This window comes from Aethalodelphis obliquidens, unplaced genomic scaffold (assembly GCF_003676395.1).
Source record: "Aethalodelphis obliquidens isolate GAN/ISIS:26980383/991018 unplaced genomic scaffold, ASM367639v1 scaffold35, whole genome shotgun sequence".
Taxonomy (NCBI): Eukaryota; Metazoa; Chordata; class Mammalia; order Artiodactyla; family Delphinidae; genus Aethalodelphis; species Aethalodelphis obliquidens.
This window is the reverse complement of record NW_020837979.1, coordinates 9,037,370-9,054,897: the sequence shown is the minus strand read 5'-3', so window position 1 is coordinate 9,054,897 and position 17,528 is coordinate 9,037,370. Positions and strand designations below refer to the sequence as shown.

General features: G+C 45.6%; 2 protein-coding genes across 4 annotated transcripts in view; one reads left to right on the top strand and one right to left on the bottom strand.

The window, feature by feature from the left end:
* The window catches only part of NCAPH (non-SMC condensin I complex subunit H), a 47,335-nt gene that overhangs the window by 18,978 nt on the left and 10,829 nt on the right, over positions 1–17,528 (top strand). For all 3 annotated transcript variants that reach the window (XM_027128961.1, XM_027128960.1, XM_027128962.1), the window contains exons 7-16: positions 3,562–3,751; positions 4,841–4,932; positions 5,688–5,911; positions 9,449–9,597; positions 10,226–10,332; positions 10,689–10,811; positions 13,258–13,368; positions 14,803–14,976; positions 15,909–16,022; positions 17,248–17,336. In XM_027128961.1, the coding sequence (XP_026984762.1) occupies positions 3,562–3,751; positions 4,841–4,932; positions 5,688–5,911; positions 9,449–9,597; positions 10,226–10,332; positions 10,689–10,811; positions 13,258–13,368; positions 14,803–14,976; positions 15,909–16,022; positions 17,248–17,336 (1,373 nt within the window). The remainder of the gene's footprint in view (positions 1–3,561; positions 3,752–4,840; positions 4,933–5,687; positions 5,912–9,448; positions 9,598–10,225; positions 10,333–10,688; positions 10,812–13,257; positions 13,369–14,802; positions 14,977–15,908; positions 16,023–17,247; positions 17,337–17,528) is intronic.
* The window catches only part of NEURL3 (neuralized E3 ubiquitin protein ligase 3), a 79,215-nt gene continuing 77,682 nt past the window's right edge, over positions 15,996–17,528 (bottom strand). The window contains exon 4 of the mRNA XM_027128964.1: positions 15,996–16,101. The gene's annotated coding sequence lies outside the window, so the exon portion shown is untranslated. The remainder of the gene's footprint in view (positions 16,102–17,528) is intronic.

Below are 17,528 nucleotides of genomic sequence, written 5' to 3'. Positions count from 1 at the left end.
CCTTGTTTTTTCACCTTCCCAGGTAATCTGAATATTTACTTCACCATCATTCTTGCTTGTGCTTTTGGTTCTACACTGAACTGTTCAATTCAGCAGCATGGTTGGAAATTCTCTTTTCCTACCATCTTGTGTCTTCCCAGGTAGACCCAGTTCTAGGGAGCCTGAGGAGGCTTGCACTGGCCGCTCCCATTGTTCTAAAGGGGACGAAAGGGCAGCAAGCTGCTGCCTTCAGGCCTGCGGCTTCGGGCTTTGGTCTATGTACACAAGTGGAGACAACAGGATCTGGTCTATGTATGCAAGTGGAGACAACAGGATCTGGTCTATGTATGCAAGTGAAGACAACAGGATCTTGAAGAAAAGCCGAGAACCTCAGTCCTGGGAAGCTTTTTTTGCTCTGTAATCTGTGGTAAACGTAGAATAAGTGAAAGTTTGGAAGCTAAAAAAGAAGGGGGGTGGTGGGTACAAACTTAGAATCTGAAGTTTCAGCTATTCATTGAACCTGCATTCTCTTGGCAGTGGCGGGAGATTAGACAGCAGGTGTTCTGTGGGTGTGTCTGGACCAGCTGAGAACCCTTGTTTGTATATGAGCTGATCTATTTTGGACACAGCTGTCTGCTGTGTGCAGAATTCTTGCTGTCACGGGGATTCCAGCCTGATTATGCTTCAGTCCTTCAGACCAGGAGGGCACAAATAGACACAATGTAAGGAAGGTCAAGGCACATACTCAGGAGACCAGAGTGGGTGGAGGTCAGAGTTTCCGGAAGAGGTGAGATTTGAACTGGGCTGTGAAGGGAGGGTAGGTGTTTGTCAGGTGGTGACAAGAAGGTGATTCTAGGCAGAGGCGTAAGCAAAGGCCATGAAGCAGGAAAAGTTCTGGTTCCTTAGGAAGCTGGACAGTGTGCACGTTGGGCTAGAGCTGTGGATTTTCTCATGAGGCTGAAACAACCCTAGACTTTGTCATGTAGTCTGCTGTCTACCAAGGCCTTCTCTTACTGTTTCTCTTCCTTGCTGGGATCCTTGTTTCAAAAAGTTCATTTATCCAGACTGTACAGTCAGCAATAATTCATTTTCCCACAAATCACTCAAAGATGTAAGTCAAATCTAATTGACATGAAAGAACCATTGTTCTCACACTGACATGATCTAATTCTAGGCAAAAGTGAGGAAAGTTATCTTAGCGTTTCAGCTTTAATGTGGGCCAGTGTACAGTTTCCGTGTTGACTGTTTGAAAGGCTGTTTCATTAACTACATGAGACCTCTAGGGGTGCTGGGGTCCAGGTGGGAAACCATTGCTCTGGTGAGCATTTGAGGAAGGGAATGGGAATAGCACCACTGGTATTTTTAGGAAAAGAAGTAGGAGAGACCAGAGACAAGGGTTAACTCAGGCGAGGGTTATACTGGTGGCAGTGAGGATGGGAAGAAGGGGTAGGTGGTAGAGACACACTGGGAGGAAAACCCACCAGGCCATGTAACTGACCAGGTGAGGGGTAAGGAGACAGGGAGAACGTGGAGGTGCCGTATGTGCTGCTCTGGGACTAGCTTATCGGGAGGCGAGAGAAGACTCAGTTCTGGTGAGGTTGGGCTCAGGGTTAAGGGGGCCAGAAAAGAGCCAGAGAGCAACACCTGTCCTCAGAATTAAGGGCCCCTCTTTCCATAGTAGCCACATCCTGAGACATGAGGAAGACCTGTGAACCTGGTACCTGACCTTTTTCCTGTCACCGGGCTTCCTGTGGAGTCCCAGGTGGCTTCTGCCCTCTTGCCACACATGCATGTGCCTTGCCCTGTTCTCCTTTGGGGCTTGGTGACATGTGGTTATGCCACTCCTGCTCCTCAACCCCAGCCTTAGGGGTCTTCTGACAACCTCTCCCATGTTTAACCCGGACATCTAACCCTGCGGACTCTGCCTGTCCTTTGCCCGGATCTCTTACTCGTGTTCTTCCAATTCTTCGAAAATATTTCTGTTCAGAGGAGTGATGGGATTCTGTGAACAGATCCATCACACAGGCTTTTTAAGTCAGCAGAATTTGTTGTGGTAGCATTCTACTAGAGATAGACGTTTAAAAACGGTGGCCGTGGAAAGAGGCCAGCAGAAGGATACTGTCCAGGTATATTGTAAATAACCAGATTTTTTTAAAATTAATTTTTATTGGAGTATAGTTGCTTTACAATGTTGTGTTAGTTTCTGCTGTACAGCAAAGTGAATCAGCTATACGTATATGTATATATATCCCCTCTTTTTTGGATTTCCTCCCCATTTAGGTCACCACAGAGCATTGAGTAGAGTTCCCTGTGCTGTACAGTATGTTCTCATTAGTTATCTTTTTTTGTGTGTGGTACGCGGGCCTCTCAACTGTTGTGGCCTCTCCCGTTGCGGAGCACAGGCTCTGGACGTGCAGGCTCAGTGGCCATGGCTCACGGGCCCAGCCGCTCCACAGCATGTGGGATCTTCCCAGACCGGGGCACGAACCCATGTCCCCTGCATCGTCAGGCGGACTGTCAACCACTGCGCCACCAGGGAAGCCCTAGTTATCTATTTTATACATAGTATCAATAGTGTATATATGTCAATCCCAATCTCCCAATTCATCCCACACCCACGTCCCCCCTAGTATCCATACTTCTGTTCTCTACATTTGTGTCTCTATTTCTGCTTTGCAAATAAGTTCATCTATATTGTTTTTCTAGATTCCACATATAAGTGATAGTATACAATATTTTTCTCTTTCTGACTTCACTCTGTATGACAATCTGTAGGTTGATCCACGTCTCTGCAGATTGCACAATTTCCTTCCTTTTTATGGCTCAGTAATATTCCATTGTATATATGTACCACATTTTCTTTATCCATTCTTCTATTGATGGACATTTAGGTTGCTTCCATGTCCTGGCTATTGTAATTAGTGCTGCAATGAACATTGGGGTGTATGTATCTTTTTGAATTATGGTCTTCTCCGGGTCTATGCCCAAGAGTGGGATTGCTGGGTCAAGTGGTAGTTCTATTTTTAGTTTTTTAAGGAACCTCCATTCTGTTCTCCATAGTGGCTGTATCAATTTACATTCCCACCAACAGTGTAAGAGGGTTCCCTTTTCTCCACACCCTCTCCAGCATTTATTGTTTGTGGATTTTTAGGTGATTGCCATTCTCACCAGTGTGAGGTGATACCTCGTTGTAGTTTTGATTTGCATTTCTCTAATAATTAGATGTTGAGCATCTTTTCATGTGTCTGTTGGCCATCTGTATGTCTTCTTTGGAGAAATGTCTATTTAAGTCTTCTGCCCATTTTTTGATTGGGTTGTTTGTAAACAAACAGATTGACACGGTATAAGCTTGTCACCATTTACTGTGTACATTTATCCATCTGACCATGTACAGCCCTCCTTTTGAACTGGGATGGGATTTTACCTGGTCAGTTAGAAAGGCCCTCCCCCTTTTTTGATCATGTGCAGAGACATTTCAATCCAGTATATGCAGCTGCGAATGAGCAGGGTCCAGTGAATGAGATTTTCTATTTCCTTTGGCTACATCCCATAATTCTGGGTTCCCTCTGTTTTTGTGCTCAGATTGATCCCATGTTCCAGAAGACAGCAGCCTCGTTTGATGAGTGCAGTACAGCAGGGGTGTTTCTCTCCACCCTCCACTGCCACGACTATAGAAGTGAGCTGCTCTTTCCCTCCGATGTCCAGACTCTCTCCACTGGAGAACCTCTTGACTTGCCGGATTTAGGTTGGGTGGAAATGACCGATTTAAAAGGTAGGTCCATGTGATGCCTTTTAGCAGAGCATTTCAGTCATCAGAGAAGTTTCTACATAACCATGGGTATAGTAAGCCCATCATGCTTTTCTGTTGCTTATTTGCCCAGAAGGTTCCTCTGGAATGACAAAGTGGGCATTTTTTGGGAGAAACTAAGTTTTCAGCCTGTCTGCAGCATGGAGTCTTCAACAGTAGTAGCCAGTGCTCGTGGTCTGTATGTGCCACGTCCTTCAGTTGCCCTGCTAGCAGTCACCCTGGAGTGTCAGAGTTTTGGACTTGGGAGAGGGGCTTTAAGAGACTTGTTGAGCCAGAGGCCTGTTACTAACCCAGGGGATCCTGAGGAGAAGAGGGCTTTGTGAACTGTTTTCAGAATCCTCCGTGGTGGTCTGAGAACAGATCTGTCTTGTTGTCAGTCCCTCATACAGGCTTAGCAGTGATTTTACCCCGCTTCCACACCCCGCTCTGGGAGATCCTCTGAGGACAGGCCCAGGGTGGTGTGAGGGCCAGGCGCTGTTCTCCCGTGGAATGATTTTCGTGTGTTACATGAAATTGTTCCTCCCCTCTGCAGGGCTACGCAGATGTTACGGGGCCCATTCTCCTGTTTATTCTTGTCTAAAATTTGCTGAGTATAATAGTATAACTATTTTGTACTAACAATTGTCCAGGTGTATGCACTCAACTGAGGTAGGTAATCTATACCTAGTTTAATTTGGGACTAGAATAAGTGGCATTGCACAATTGGCTGTGCACTTACTATGCTTTAAGGATGGGTTTTTGATTTCCCAACTCTAGCATAGGGCACAGAGTCGATTTCAGAGTCAAAGTCTGTGCTTCGGGTTTCTGCTCTCGTGTTTTCCTCATTCCTGGGATGCCAGTGTGGAGCCTGCCTCTAGTGTGGGCATGTGCCTGAGTGCACGCCCTCTGCCAGGAGAGTGATCTGCAAACAGATCGGCTGCCAGCCAGCCTCTCCCCGAGAAACAGGAGGTGGCCGTGCCCCTCCCTCCATGGTGCTGCTCTGGTCATCTTGAGGGGGTGAGGCGTGTCTCCATCCTGCTCTGAACCCTCTTTGTGATCTTCCTGTCCTCCCAGCACCCCTGCAGCAGTGTGTGGAAGACCGTCAGATCTGCCCTTCCCTGGCGGGGTTCCAGTTCACTAAATGGGACAGTGAAACACATAATGAGGTGTGGTCAATTTCTGGATTTCTGAGGGCTCTGGGCATTTCTCCAACAGCTCGTGGTTTCAGTGAGATGGCCTAAGATTAGTTCTGCCCAATGGGAACCAAAACTGTGGCATCGTTTTTATTTAGCCAGCAGTACAGAAAATATTTCCTTTGGCTCCTCCGTAGGGACTAAGCCCTGGGGCAGGGGTGGGAGTGGTATTGTGTGCTGCAGCAGGCTCACTAGCCAGCTGGGATTAGAGTACTGGGATCAATTTCATGTCTGCTTCCCCAGGGTAAGGCAATCCTTCCATTCCTCCGTGCTCGATTTTTATCAGATTTACTCTCAAACATGGTTGTCCCAGTGGCCTCTGGTCTCTTAGGCTGCTGTCAAGCTTGAGGAATTTCCTGCTCTTCAGGGTTGAGTCCCTTGGCACAGAGTTTCCTGAGAAATTATCATGTGTAAAGCTTTCCTCTGTGTATTTTTAGCCTGGCCCCCTTTAGCCTACTTACTACAACCTCCAAAATAAATGGTTTCCATGGAAAACTGTCTTCTCTAAACATGTAGTTAAAGGATGCAGATTCCTGTTCCATGTTTTACAAAATGTGCCTAACGACAATACAGCTTCATCCTGTGCCGCACAATATAAACTTCCTCAGCGCTTTGCTGTTGTGAGAACACTGGCTCCAGGGAGTGCGGGCGGGGGGAGCGGTCCTCCAGCAGTGTCGGGGGTGGTGACGGGAATGCAGAGAACTGGGGGCTCTCTTTGTCCCTTCCAGTCCGTGTCGGCCCTGGTGGACAAGTTTAAGAAGAACGATCAGGTGTTTGACATCAATGCCGAGGTGGAGGAGAGCGACTGCGGGGACTTCCCTATTGGGGCCTTGGAGGACGACTTTGATGCCAATGATGAACCGGACTACACCGCAGTTGGGGACCACACCGCAGCTGGGGATCACACCAAGTTCGGGAGCTGGAAGGAGCCCTGCCATGTTCAGAGCTGCCAGTAAGGCGCTCAGGGCCATGGGAAATGTTCCTGTAGGAGTTTTCCCAGATTTCCTTCTGGGACAGTCTAACTTCGGCTCTCTGATTGGCTGGGCTTCTGTGCTCTGTTGTCACACAGGCTGAGCCATTCTGACTCACCGTGGAATCAATCTGCCTTTGAATGTCAGCTCAGCCACTTATTGGGCATAAACCTGACATTGCAGGAGTCCATAAGCATAGAACTAAAATACATAAAGTGCTGGGTTATAGTAGCTACTTCATTGGTGGCTGTCCTCACCACCTCCATTTTGGTAGCATGGAGGGTGCTCCCTTTCGACACCCTGCACATGGTCTGGCTTTTGGCTGAATCACTCCATATCAGTTATAGACAGAAAACAGGCTTATGTGTTGATTACCAGAAGAAAGTGGCCCCTGCCTAAAGGGCAGAGATGGGTCTGGGCAGTGTTGGTCGTTAGATAGGTAGACCGGGGATGAGCAAACAAGGAAAACTAAAAAAGCATGTAGAAATGAGCACATGGGGTGTGGGAGACGGTAGGATTGGCCTCTAGTCATTTAGATTCTTGATTAGTCTAATAGCGCCATAAGGCAGTCTGAACTTTGTTGGCCTTTATTATATGTACTTAATAGGTTAGTATCATTTTAATTTTGAATATGGTCTGCAAGCAGGATCCCACAATCCTGCAGTGCCGAGGGCCTCTAAAGGTCTTGAATGGGCCTGGGTGTAGCAGATTCCACGAGACTAGAACAAACAGATCCTCTGATAACCCTGTGCCTGTAGCAGCAGCTTGGAAAACCTGGGAGTGGGGACAGGCAAGCTGGTTTAGTATGTGCGAAACTTTAGAAGTTGTCCAGTATAATTTCCCACCGAGGCAAAGATCCCTTCAAGAGCGTTGCTTGAGTGTCTCCAGGATGAGATTGCTTTCTCGAGCTCACTTTGTCTCCCCATGGGGGGAATGATTAGATTGATAATGCCTCTTCAGATCTGAGTAGAAGTCAAGGGGCTGAAAGTTTGGACCTCAAGGAAAAATTACCCCCCTAGGCCCTTTTAGAACACTCCCCTCCTGATTTTTACTATTACCAGACCTGTGATTTTGTCCCTTTTCCCATCCTATCTTATAAGAAGTGGGAAATGGTAGGCAGGTGGAGGGATGAGCTCTTTTAATACCATTTTCAAATGTCAGAGAAGAGCTATCACCTTTGCTAAACAATGAGGTGACATCTGAGGAACTGGTGTAGTGAAGGACTTTAGTCACTTCCATTTTGTTATTTTGTTGTAACCGTATAACCATAGATGGTTATTTTGAACAAATTTTGAACAGATGTCTCCATTTCTCTCCCCAGTTCCAGACAGAACAAAATCTTAGACTCCATCCTACTGAGCGAGCACATTAGGGGCAGGGGACTTAGGTTCTAGTCTAGGGTTTTGTCCATCTTGAAATCCTTACCCGTGGCATAAGGATAGGGAGCTTCCTGGGAGCTCAGCAAGTGTTTGCACTGAACGAAGCCTGACCCTGCTGTGGATGGCTATGAGATGTGGGACAAATGGCATGATCTTTGGGGTCTTTGTTTTCTCACCCATAAAGTGAACGGTTGGGACTAGATGATAATAGTAGTATCTGATGTTTACTGAGCTCATTATTATCCTGACTTCGTGCCAGACACTGCCAGGTGCCTTACCTGAGTTATTTCAAATAATTTATATAATATATAAAGTACAATCACTTAATCCTTACAACAACCCTATAATTAGGTCCTGTTATCCCCGTTTTACAGGTGAGGAAACAGGCTTAGAGAGGGTAGGAAATGGGGTGGAGCTGGGAGTTGCCCAGCACCCTTGGCCAATCCTGGCTGCACGTAATGAGCTGTGGATGGAAGGATCCACCCCAGAGCACTTAACTGGGGAGACCTTTAACCTGCGGGTAGTAGTGCAGCATGACTGAGCTGGTGTTACATTGAAGGAGGGGATTTGTGGTTGTGGGGGTGGGTAGAAGAAACAAAGACTCCCTCCAGAGGGCAGAGAGAAGCCTGCCTGATGGAGGAGTGGGCTGTGGATTAAGTTAGTTGGTGAGTGGGGGAGTTGGGACCAGTAGGGTGCCTGCCACATAGCACTGTGTATTGAAAGAATTATTAAAAGGCTAGAGTTCAAGCCCCAAGGGCCTCAGTCTGGTTCTGGCTCACAGACTCTCAGAAGATGGGAGCCAAGCTCTTTAGAGCTTTGCCCGTAAGTTCCCAATAAATTGCCCTCCCAGTCGCCCTCGCTTTAACAGGAGAGTAGCTGAGAATTGAGTGGGGATGCTCCTGAAGCTGTCTTCTTTCTCCCTCTGGGGGAAATGCAGTACAATGCAGTACAGTTATTACTTAACAACACAGGCTAGGCAGTTACAGACTAGAAGTGGGGATTTTTAAGTATATTTTAATTTAATTTTTAAATTAATAATGTGGCTGCGCTGGGTCGTAGTTGTGGCACACGGGCTCTTAATTCGGGCATGCGGGATCTCGTTCCCTGACCAGGGATCAAACCCGGGCCCCCTGCATTGGGAGCGAGGAGTCTTAACCACTGCGCCACCAGGGAAGTCCCTAGTATAGTTTAATTTTAAAAATTAAGTTTTCATCACACAGTAAATATACAAATACAGTTTACTGGTTTTTAAAAAAGATTCTATAGATAAAGGCAAATTCCTTCTTTTAAAGCTTTTTTAGCTTATTCCATAGGCTTGATGTAAAGGAGATTTTTATATATGGCTCAATACAGGTGAAAAGGTCCTCGCTGTGTGAAGCTTCCTCACTGCCGTTACCCTTAGAGGGCATTACAGCAGCACGGACCTGGCAGGGGCCTTCAGGTGAAAGCTACCTCACACATTCTAGTACCTTGCAGAGAGGGCGAAAAATCAACCCAAAATTGCCATGCTGGACGAGCCAGTTAGGCACTTCACACGCAGCAAAGAGTAAAGCTAGATGGTTTAACAGATCGATTATAAGGGGGGCCCCCAATCATGTGGGGAACATAAATTAGAATAACATGTTTTTCACTTTCAGTAGGAACTACAGCAGTGTTAGCAGAGCCCTCATTTATGGAAGCATGGTGAAGAAGGAACGCGGTTACCATGTCATGTGGCAGGAAGCCTTGTGTGTGGAAAGACCCTGAGGCTGGGATTCAGGGGATGGTGTCCAGCTCCCAGTTCTGGCTTTTACTAGCTGTGCAGTCTTATATAAAAACTCAATTTCTTTCTATTATCTTGTCTCTCAAACGGGTAAACTTCATTTTATGAAGCACTTTGAAACATCTAAAGTACTTATATAGATATGATCGTATTATAAAATGAAGAGAAGCAAAAGCACTGATTAAGTAAAAACTAATGGCTTATTAATGATGAAGTATTTATGTTGGACTTACTCTTTTAGAAATGTTGCCCATTTGTGGAAAAGTAGGTAGAGTCTGCAGCTGCGTCATATGCTGCTTTACATGTAAATACACAGTTGTATATATCAACACATGCATGACTGTACATGTTAAAACATGATTTCACATGTGTTGCAGAGAAGAAATGACTCCCCTCGGGGATGGAGACGTTTGGAGCTTGTGTCCCCTTCTATCCATGAAACCTGGAGAGTATTCCTACTTTAGCCCCCGAACCATGTCGATGTGGGCTGGCCCGGAGCACTGGCGCTTTAGACTCCGGCACAAACGTATGTACTTCTAGACGGAACTCTAAGAAGAGAGAGTGCAGATGACCAGCCAGTCAGCAGTTCAGCCTAAGAAGGGAAATGCCGGTCACTGTCTTGTACCTCCTGACAAGCTGTAGAAATACACAGATAAGGAGCCTCCTGGTTGGACAGTCAGTTGGCCTGGCCTGGGATGAGGGGTCAGTTAAGACTGAAGCCTGTGAGTGGGAAGAGTGAGTGGACCCTCCCCAGGGTCAGGAGAGCTGGCTTGTGACTTTGTCCTCCCCCAGCACCCATGTGACTTCAAACAGTGGCTAGAGGTGGGAATGCACCCCCAGGCTCCAGAGGGCCATGCGAGTTACTGCACTGGCAGCACTGTGCAGCCCTCTGAAGTGCTGTGCCAGTGTTAAATGTTTGCATTCTCTCTTTGAAAGGAAGTGATTAATTAGCATATCTTCTTAGTATTGTTTTCTTGTCAAAAACACAAACTATAGGGATAAATATTAGGTGTATGATTTGCCTTTCCTAGTGCTGATATGATGCTCAGACACAAATGCTGTCTTGTGGTTGGTAAGGCTGTCAAGTGATCTTGCAAGATGAGTAAATAGGCCACAGAAGTGAGCAGTATTGACATCTGTGTTCGTTTCTGCAGAAGATACTACCTCGCACTCAGAGAACAGAAAGAAGACCACAAAGAAGGATTTTGAAATCAACTTTGACGATGATATTGACTTTGATGTATATTTTCGAAAAACAAAGGTTTGTGCTGGATTTATTATCATTTGTGCTTTCTTAAATTACTCTTTGCACTCCTCTTTCCCTTTTAGATGTGTTTTTAAAAAATTCATTATAAATTTAACTCTTAGAGTAAATGGATGGCTTCATTCTCCCTCAATCCCTGAAGGAATTAAGAAATAGTCCCAAACTCAGTGGCAGAGAGAATCAATATGAATAAGGTCTAACAGAATCACTCCTTTACACAGAAGTAGGAAGATTAGTGCTGCTCAAACTCTTCCCAAGCTCCTTCCAAAAAAAAAAAAAAAAGTGTGTATATATACCATTTTTATTAAAGATGCCAAAAAACTACCTTTTCTTTTTTTTTAAAAAATTAATAGGCTGCTACTGTTCTGACCAAGTCCACTTTGGAGAACCAGAATTGGAGAGCCACAACTCTGCCTACAGATTTCCACTATGAGACTGAAAATCTTGTCCAGCTGCATCTCAAACCAGGCACCAGGGTAAGGCTATTCTTAGGTTCCTTGAGGTCATGTTGTTGTTGAACCTGTTCTTAGCATCAGAGGTATCAAGTGGCGGGTAGTGTGATTGTCAGCGCCCTTCAGGAGAAGGAGAACGCGTGAGGAGGAATTCATGTTAGCCCAGGGGAGTTACCGGGAGATTGCATGGGTAAGGCAGAGCCGGAGGGAAAAACTCACAGGACAGATGCACACTCAAGACTTGGAAATACCTCACCTGGTTGGACTTCTGGACACTCTGGCCTACTTGCCGAAATGCAAGGGGGATAAACAACCTTTTGTCAAGGCTTTTACAAGCTGTTAGTTATTTCTTGATTCTTTCACCTTCTCATGATAGTTGTGGATCTACTAGCCAGGTGCTTTCCCCAGCCCACATTGCCTCCCCATGATCAAGGTGTAGACGTGAGCCCACTGTGACGTGCAGGGCGACGTAGGTGCCAGTCCTCGGGGGCTCCCTAGCGCTGCACAGCCTGCCTGCTCTCCTTCTATGACTGTTCAGGTGAGCTCTCTAGACTAGCCAGTGTGCACCCCAGTCGCTATTCACTTCATTTGCCTGTGGCCTCTCTGGGGATGCTAAGCAGCAAGAGGGTGTTCCCGTTGCCAGGGTAACCAGGCAGTGGGTCATGCTAAGTTCTGTTTTATCTGGACCCTCTACTCATTTGCATTCCTGGTTGTTTTAATCTTGTGGTGTCAAGTATACAAACAGTCTACAGTTTCCTCTTCCTTATTTTGCCTGTTTCTCCACAAGGCTTAATGATATGTATACAGTTCCCTGAATTCGCTGATATCTCACATTCTGTTTTTATAATCCAACACTCATAATTTTCTTTATAATCAATATTGTTCACTTAGCAAAAATACTCTTAAAAATGCAGAAAGAAGTAATTTACTGTTACATGTCAATTATACCTCAATTTTAAAAAAGAAAAAAAATGCAGAAAGATACAGAGTTGCAGCAGTAGTGGTAACTGTGGTCATGGTTCAGTATCGGTTAGATGCCAGCAGCTGCTTGCTCTAATCAGAAAATAGAGCCCTGGGGCGGAGGAGCAGAGCCAGGCTGCTGGGGAGCTGAAGGGAGAGGTAGGACACTTCCACCAAGCCCGGCCCAGCTCCAGCTGCTTTCCATGGCCACAAGCCACCTTCTCCTTCCTCAGGCCCTTACTATGAACATTGAAGAATGTGGCTTAGGTGGTAATTTGCATATTCAGATGTGAAGGTTGTAGAACAAAGTCATTTGATTCTTGCACTCCAGGAGTTTTCTGTTTTTTTTTCCATTATTGTTTCTTATAGAGGAAAGAACTCCTGCTTCTGATTATCCACAGGGACAAATTTCCCTGCATGTGTAGTAGGGCAGCCAGGCAGCAGGATCCCGAGATTCCTCACCTCGTCCTTCCAGGAGGTGTCCTTCTAGGACAATGGCTATTAAACACTGGAAAGTAAACACTGGACTATTAACATTCAGTCTGGCTAGAGACTATACAGGTCAACCACCCATCCAGTTTAAGATCTTAAAGGGTGATTCTAATGGCAACCACCCAATACATGAGGGGGGTCACGTACCCTTCCTGAAACATTTCTTGTAGACTATGGACAATTTAGAGTGTGTCCAGAGGAGAGTATTATTCTAAATGGAGAGGGATCTAGAAATTGTGTCATATGAAGGAAAGTGGAAGAAAGTGGGCATTTCTTAATAAATATCTATTGTTTATTTTTGGATTTGTAATACAAAACCACTGAGGGGTTTTGGGGGGCTACTTTTGGAGTATATATTTATATTAAAATATTCAATGTGCTTCTGTAAACTGTACACACCTTTAATTCCATTTCCTTCACCCCAAAGACACACACCCCAGATGAGGATCAGTGGCCTAAGGGCCTGCAAATCTGAAGGGCTCTGGTCGACAGGCACTTCCAAAAGAGGAGGCAGACTTGCTCTGTGAGGCCCTCCAGGCGGAACAAGAGCCGCAGATGTGGTGGCAGGGAGCAGAGCTCGGGTTTCTCCCTGTAGCTATGTGGGGAACAGTGATGGCCCAGGAATGGGACCAGCTGCCTGTGAATTAAAGTAGTGATTGAGTTTTCTGTCAGAATTCTTCAAGCAGCAACAAGTGGACTTCTTTTCAGATAGTTGTAGGTGGCTTTGTTTTTAGTGAAGGAACACTTTCAAATAAAGTTGTGTGCAGACCTAATTGCAAACCGGCTGCTCTGGTGTATTTGGGATGGAAGGTGGCTCGGAGCCTTGCTGCACTGGGCTTGCTCTAGAGTGGAGTTGTGTGGTTAGTTGGAAGTTGGCTGGATTAGATGACCTCTCAGTGCCCTTAAAACCCTAATGTTCTGGGACATGATCGTAGGAACTAAGGTTATCTCCCCAACCTAGTTTACTAGCTGCTTTTCTAGAAATTGCTTTCTGCAGTTGTTTTTTCCTTCATTCTAGTTACTTAAGATGGCCCAAGGCCAGAGGGCAGGGACCGAGCATTGTGAAGAAATTGACGACTATGATTACAACAACCCTAATGACACCTCCAACTTCTGCCCTGGATCACAGGTAAACGGGGGCAAGAGCTCTGTCCTCCCTTCTAAGCAGTAGGGTGTTTCTCTCCTGCTTCCCTTCTTGCCCTTTCCTGTATGGCAGATGACTATAGGAAATTCTGAATCAGGTGGGGGTTTGTGGCTGCTTGCCCTGCCCCAGGCATCAGAGAACTGAGCAGAGCTGAGGCAACAGCCAGAACCTTGGCCTGCCTTACTCTAAACTCTGTACACAGGAAAAAAGTGGACATACTCCAGTAAACTGTCAAAATGCGGATGGAATCTTGAGCCTGTACAAAGCACTTATCTTGGCTCTTTTGGGATTTCAAAGGAAAAGAAACACTCTTCTTACTCTTACAAGCTAATATTTTTTGGCTGGGGAGACATAACACATAGACATGTGAAGACGGTGTGTCCTAATGGGGAAAAAGAAAGTGTAGAGGGTGGATCTCAGGGGACCAGGTTTGTAGCTCTGATTTTGGTTCTCACATTGTGAACTTGTACAAACTACTCCCCATCTTTAGATCTTAGTTAGACTAAATAATCTCAAAATCCCTTCTATGACTCTATGAATGAGATAGCAGATGGAAATATAACAGAAAGGGGGGAAATATTAGGTTCCATCTGTGTCCCTGCAAGTGAGGAGAAGGGAAAGAATTGGAAGAATAGCTTATTCACCTTATTTTCTTGCTTGGAAGAGAATTAGGTTGTTACATTTTAATTTTTTTTTTTTTTTTTTTGGCGGTACGTGGGCCTCTCACTGCTGTGGCCTCTCCCGTTGTGGAGCACAGGCTCCGGACGCGCAGGCTCAGTGGCCATGGCTCACGGGCCCAGCCGCTCCGTGGCATGTGGAATCTTCCCGGACCGGGGCACGAACCCATGTCCCCTGCATCGGCAGGTGGACTCTCAACCACTGCGCCACCAGGACAGCCCAGTTGTTACATTTTAGTAAAAATCCAGACTGGCCTCTCGCCCAATGCTCCTCAAGCTCAGTAGGCCTAAGAGTCACCCAGAGAGCCTGTTACCCAGTTCCTGGGCCCCACCCCAGAGACCTGGTCTGTTCCTGCTGGGCTCAGTCCAAGAATGACTTTCTCACTGGCTCCCAGCAGGACCCCTGCTTGTGGCCAGCCGACAGGTCACGTCTCTGGTATTTCAGGAGTGCTTTCTGTAAAATGAAATCCTAAATCCATTAGAAGCAGAGGGACACTGGCTGTTGTGATTACTGAATTCCTTTTAGCTCTCACTCCAGAGGGCTTAGTTAACAGATGCCTCTCTAGTAGGGTGTATGTGCAACAGGAAGATGACTAGAGGACCTAGAAGTCCATTCTAGGTTTGACTCAGTGTCACGAACTCTCGGGTGCTCTGCTCTTGCTGTGTACGGAATCTGTTTCAAGGATATTTCTAAGCCCCTCAGACAGCTCTGCCGAACTTGAAGAGCTATTTCCTTGCTCAGGCTGCTGACAGTGACTATGAAGAGTCAGATGACTTATTTGTGGGACCAGTTGGGACCTTTGACCATTCTGGCCATCCACCTACGACAACACAAGACAACGATGACGCGCCTGAAGTCCAAGGATTAGATATCACCACTTACGGGGAGTCAAATCTGGTAGCTGAGCCCCAGAAGGTAAAGAGGAAGCCAAGAATTATATCTGATATTGTTTGCCTGAGATCTGTTTAATTTGTATCTTTCATGAGAGTCACATTGGTCTGAGCTTGATTTTTTCCCTTCTCGATTTTAACCCATTGCTCTCTAAGTGGCTGATTCATTCATTCATTCATTTATTTATGTATTTATTTATGGCTGCATTGGGTCTTCATTGCTGCGCGCAGGCTTTCACTAGTTGCGATGAGCAGGGGCTACTCTTAGTTGCAGTGCGTGGGCTTCTCATTGCAGTGGCTTCTCTTGTTGTGGAGCACGGGCTCTAGGCGCAGGCTTCAGTAGTTGTGGCTCGCAGGCTCTAGAGTGCAGGCTCAGTAGTTATGGCGCACGAGCTTAGTTGCTCCGTGGCATGTGGGATCTTGCCGGACCAGGGATCAAATGCGTGTCCCCTGCATTGGCAGGCGGATTCTTAACCACTGCGCCACTGGACTAATTATGCTAATTGTGTTTGTGTGGAACTAGCCATCTCTCCAAAGATTGTTATAAGCCATATGACTAGGGGTGAGCCAGTCACGCAAGCAAACTATGTGAATGAAGGGTGCAGGCAGAGAAAATGGGTTTCTATGCTGGTTGGGTAAGGCTAGCTATTTGGCTCTGGAAAATCTTGGCCACATTCAACTCATATTAAATTATCATACATTAGGCATCTATTCCCTACCAAGTGACAGGCTTGGTGCTTTCATATACATTTGATTCACTTATCTCTTACACTGGAATTCCAGGATATCCTTAACGAAGACTGTACTTGATCAAAAATAAATTAGATTGAAATGAAGGACTCTGTGTATGTCCAAAGAAAGCTCTATAACTTTGTGGTATAAACTAGATTTTTTCATTATTTGAACTCCAGACTTTCTTTTTACAAAGAGCTGGTGGTAATCACATACCTATTTCAGGTAAATAAAATTGAAATTCAGTATGCTAAGGCTGCCAAAAAGATGGACATGAAGAAGTTGAAGCAGAGCATGTGGAGTTTGCTGATGGAGATCCCCAAGCAGGCGGATGCAGAGGTAACGGGTTCCACTCATTCTGTAGGTGCCCAGCATGGAGGGGGGTGCGGCTTGTGTCTGAGCTCCTAGATGAGTAGCGCTAACGTGGAAAGCATTCATTCAGAAATACAAGAAAGACATCACACCTCTGAAATGAACCAAGTATATGAACAGACAGGTCACACAAAAGGTGATACAGATGGTAGACTAGTGTATGGGACATTACTCAGTCTTGCTCGTAATCAAAAAATACAAATGATGGCATCTTTATGCTGCCTTAAAATAACAGCTTTAGCAATTAAACAACATTTTTCAGTATGGAGTTAGAGGAAGAACTGGAGTACTTATTCGCTGCTGGTGCAAATTAAGTTGATAAATAACCCTTTTGGAAAGCAGCTTCTAACATCTCAGTTACCCTAAAATGTTTAAGCTCTTTGATCTAATAATTCTGATTTGGGAAAGTAGGAAAGTAGTTATATATATTATGTATACATATATATGTATATATATGATGCTGTCAAATTGTCTCTCCTTTAGAGCAAAGATGAAACCCTGATTAACTTGTTCCAACTAAATGGAACTTTCTGGTTAACTAGAATCCTTCCATCTCCTCTTCTAGACTTCTGCTCAGACAATGTTCTGAGCTTTCCAAACTCAACATATTCTATTATACCTTCCCCTGCTGGTTGAGAAGTGAAAATGCATGATTTGATTAAGGACCCTGAGCTATAGTCTTGGCTGTCAGATAAAGCTTCAGTCATATTCATAAGGTTTTCTCAATTAAAATGGGATGGGATGCAAATATAAGAGAAATGTACTTTTTAAAAAGTAGGAAGAGGGTTCTGTTTAACCTTTGAATTTAAATGACTCCTAATACCCTGTCCTCCAGTGATTCTGGTTAATATAGATTTATTTAAACAAACTCTTTCTAATGACAATATTCAAAAGTAGAAAATAGTATAGTCAGTGACCACTTCAGTGCCCATTATCAATGTTTCATCTATATTATCACCCAGTCCTGTCCGCCTGCCCACCCCCACACCTGTCGATGTCAGTGTTAGGGTCTAGGGCTGAGGTACTGGGTCCCTCTACGGATCCTTTTTCTTCAAAATGTACCGAAGAAATTGTTTTGGTTTCATTCTGATGTAGGCTTTTCTTTTTAGAGATACAGCTTTATAAGCTTATGTTGCTCTCTCAAAAGTGAACTGGGCCTAGTCTGATCTCTAAGTGTCCTTTCTTCTGTCAGGCAAACCACAGAGAAAATGGAGAAGCAGGGGACCCAGTACAGGTGGCTGACAAGAAGCTCAGTGGGCTCACAAAGGACCTGCAGAAGAGGTGCTTGCCAACAGACTCCTCCCCTCCCCCTCCCCACTCCCTTCCCCCTCCCCACTCCTCCTCCCCTCCTCCCCCCCTTCCCCCAGCCCCCTCCTCCTCCGAGCCCCAGCTGAGGGAGCGCCAGCCCAGGCTGTTGGTATGACAGACCCCTCTGCACACAACCTGCCATTTTCACAGTTTTTCTGTTTCTTC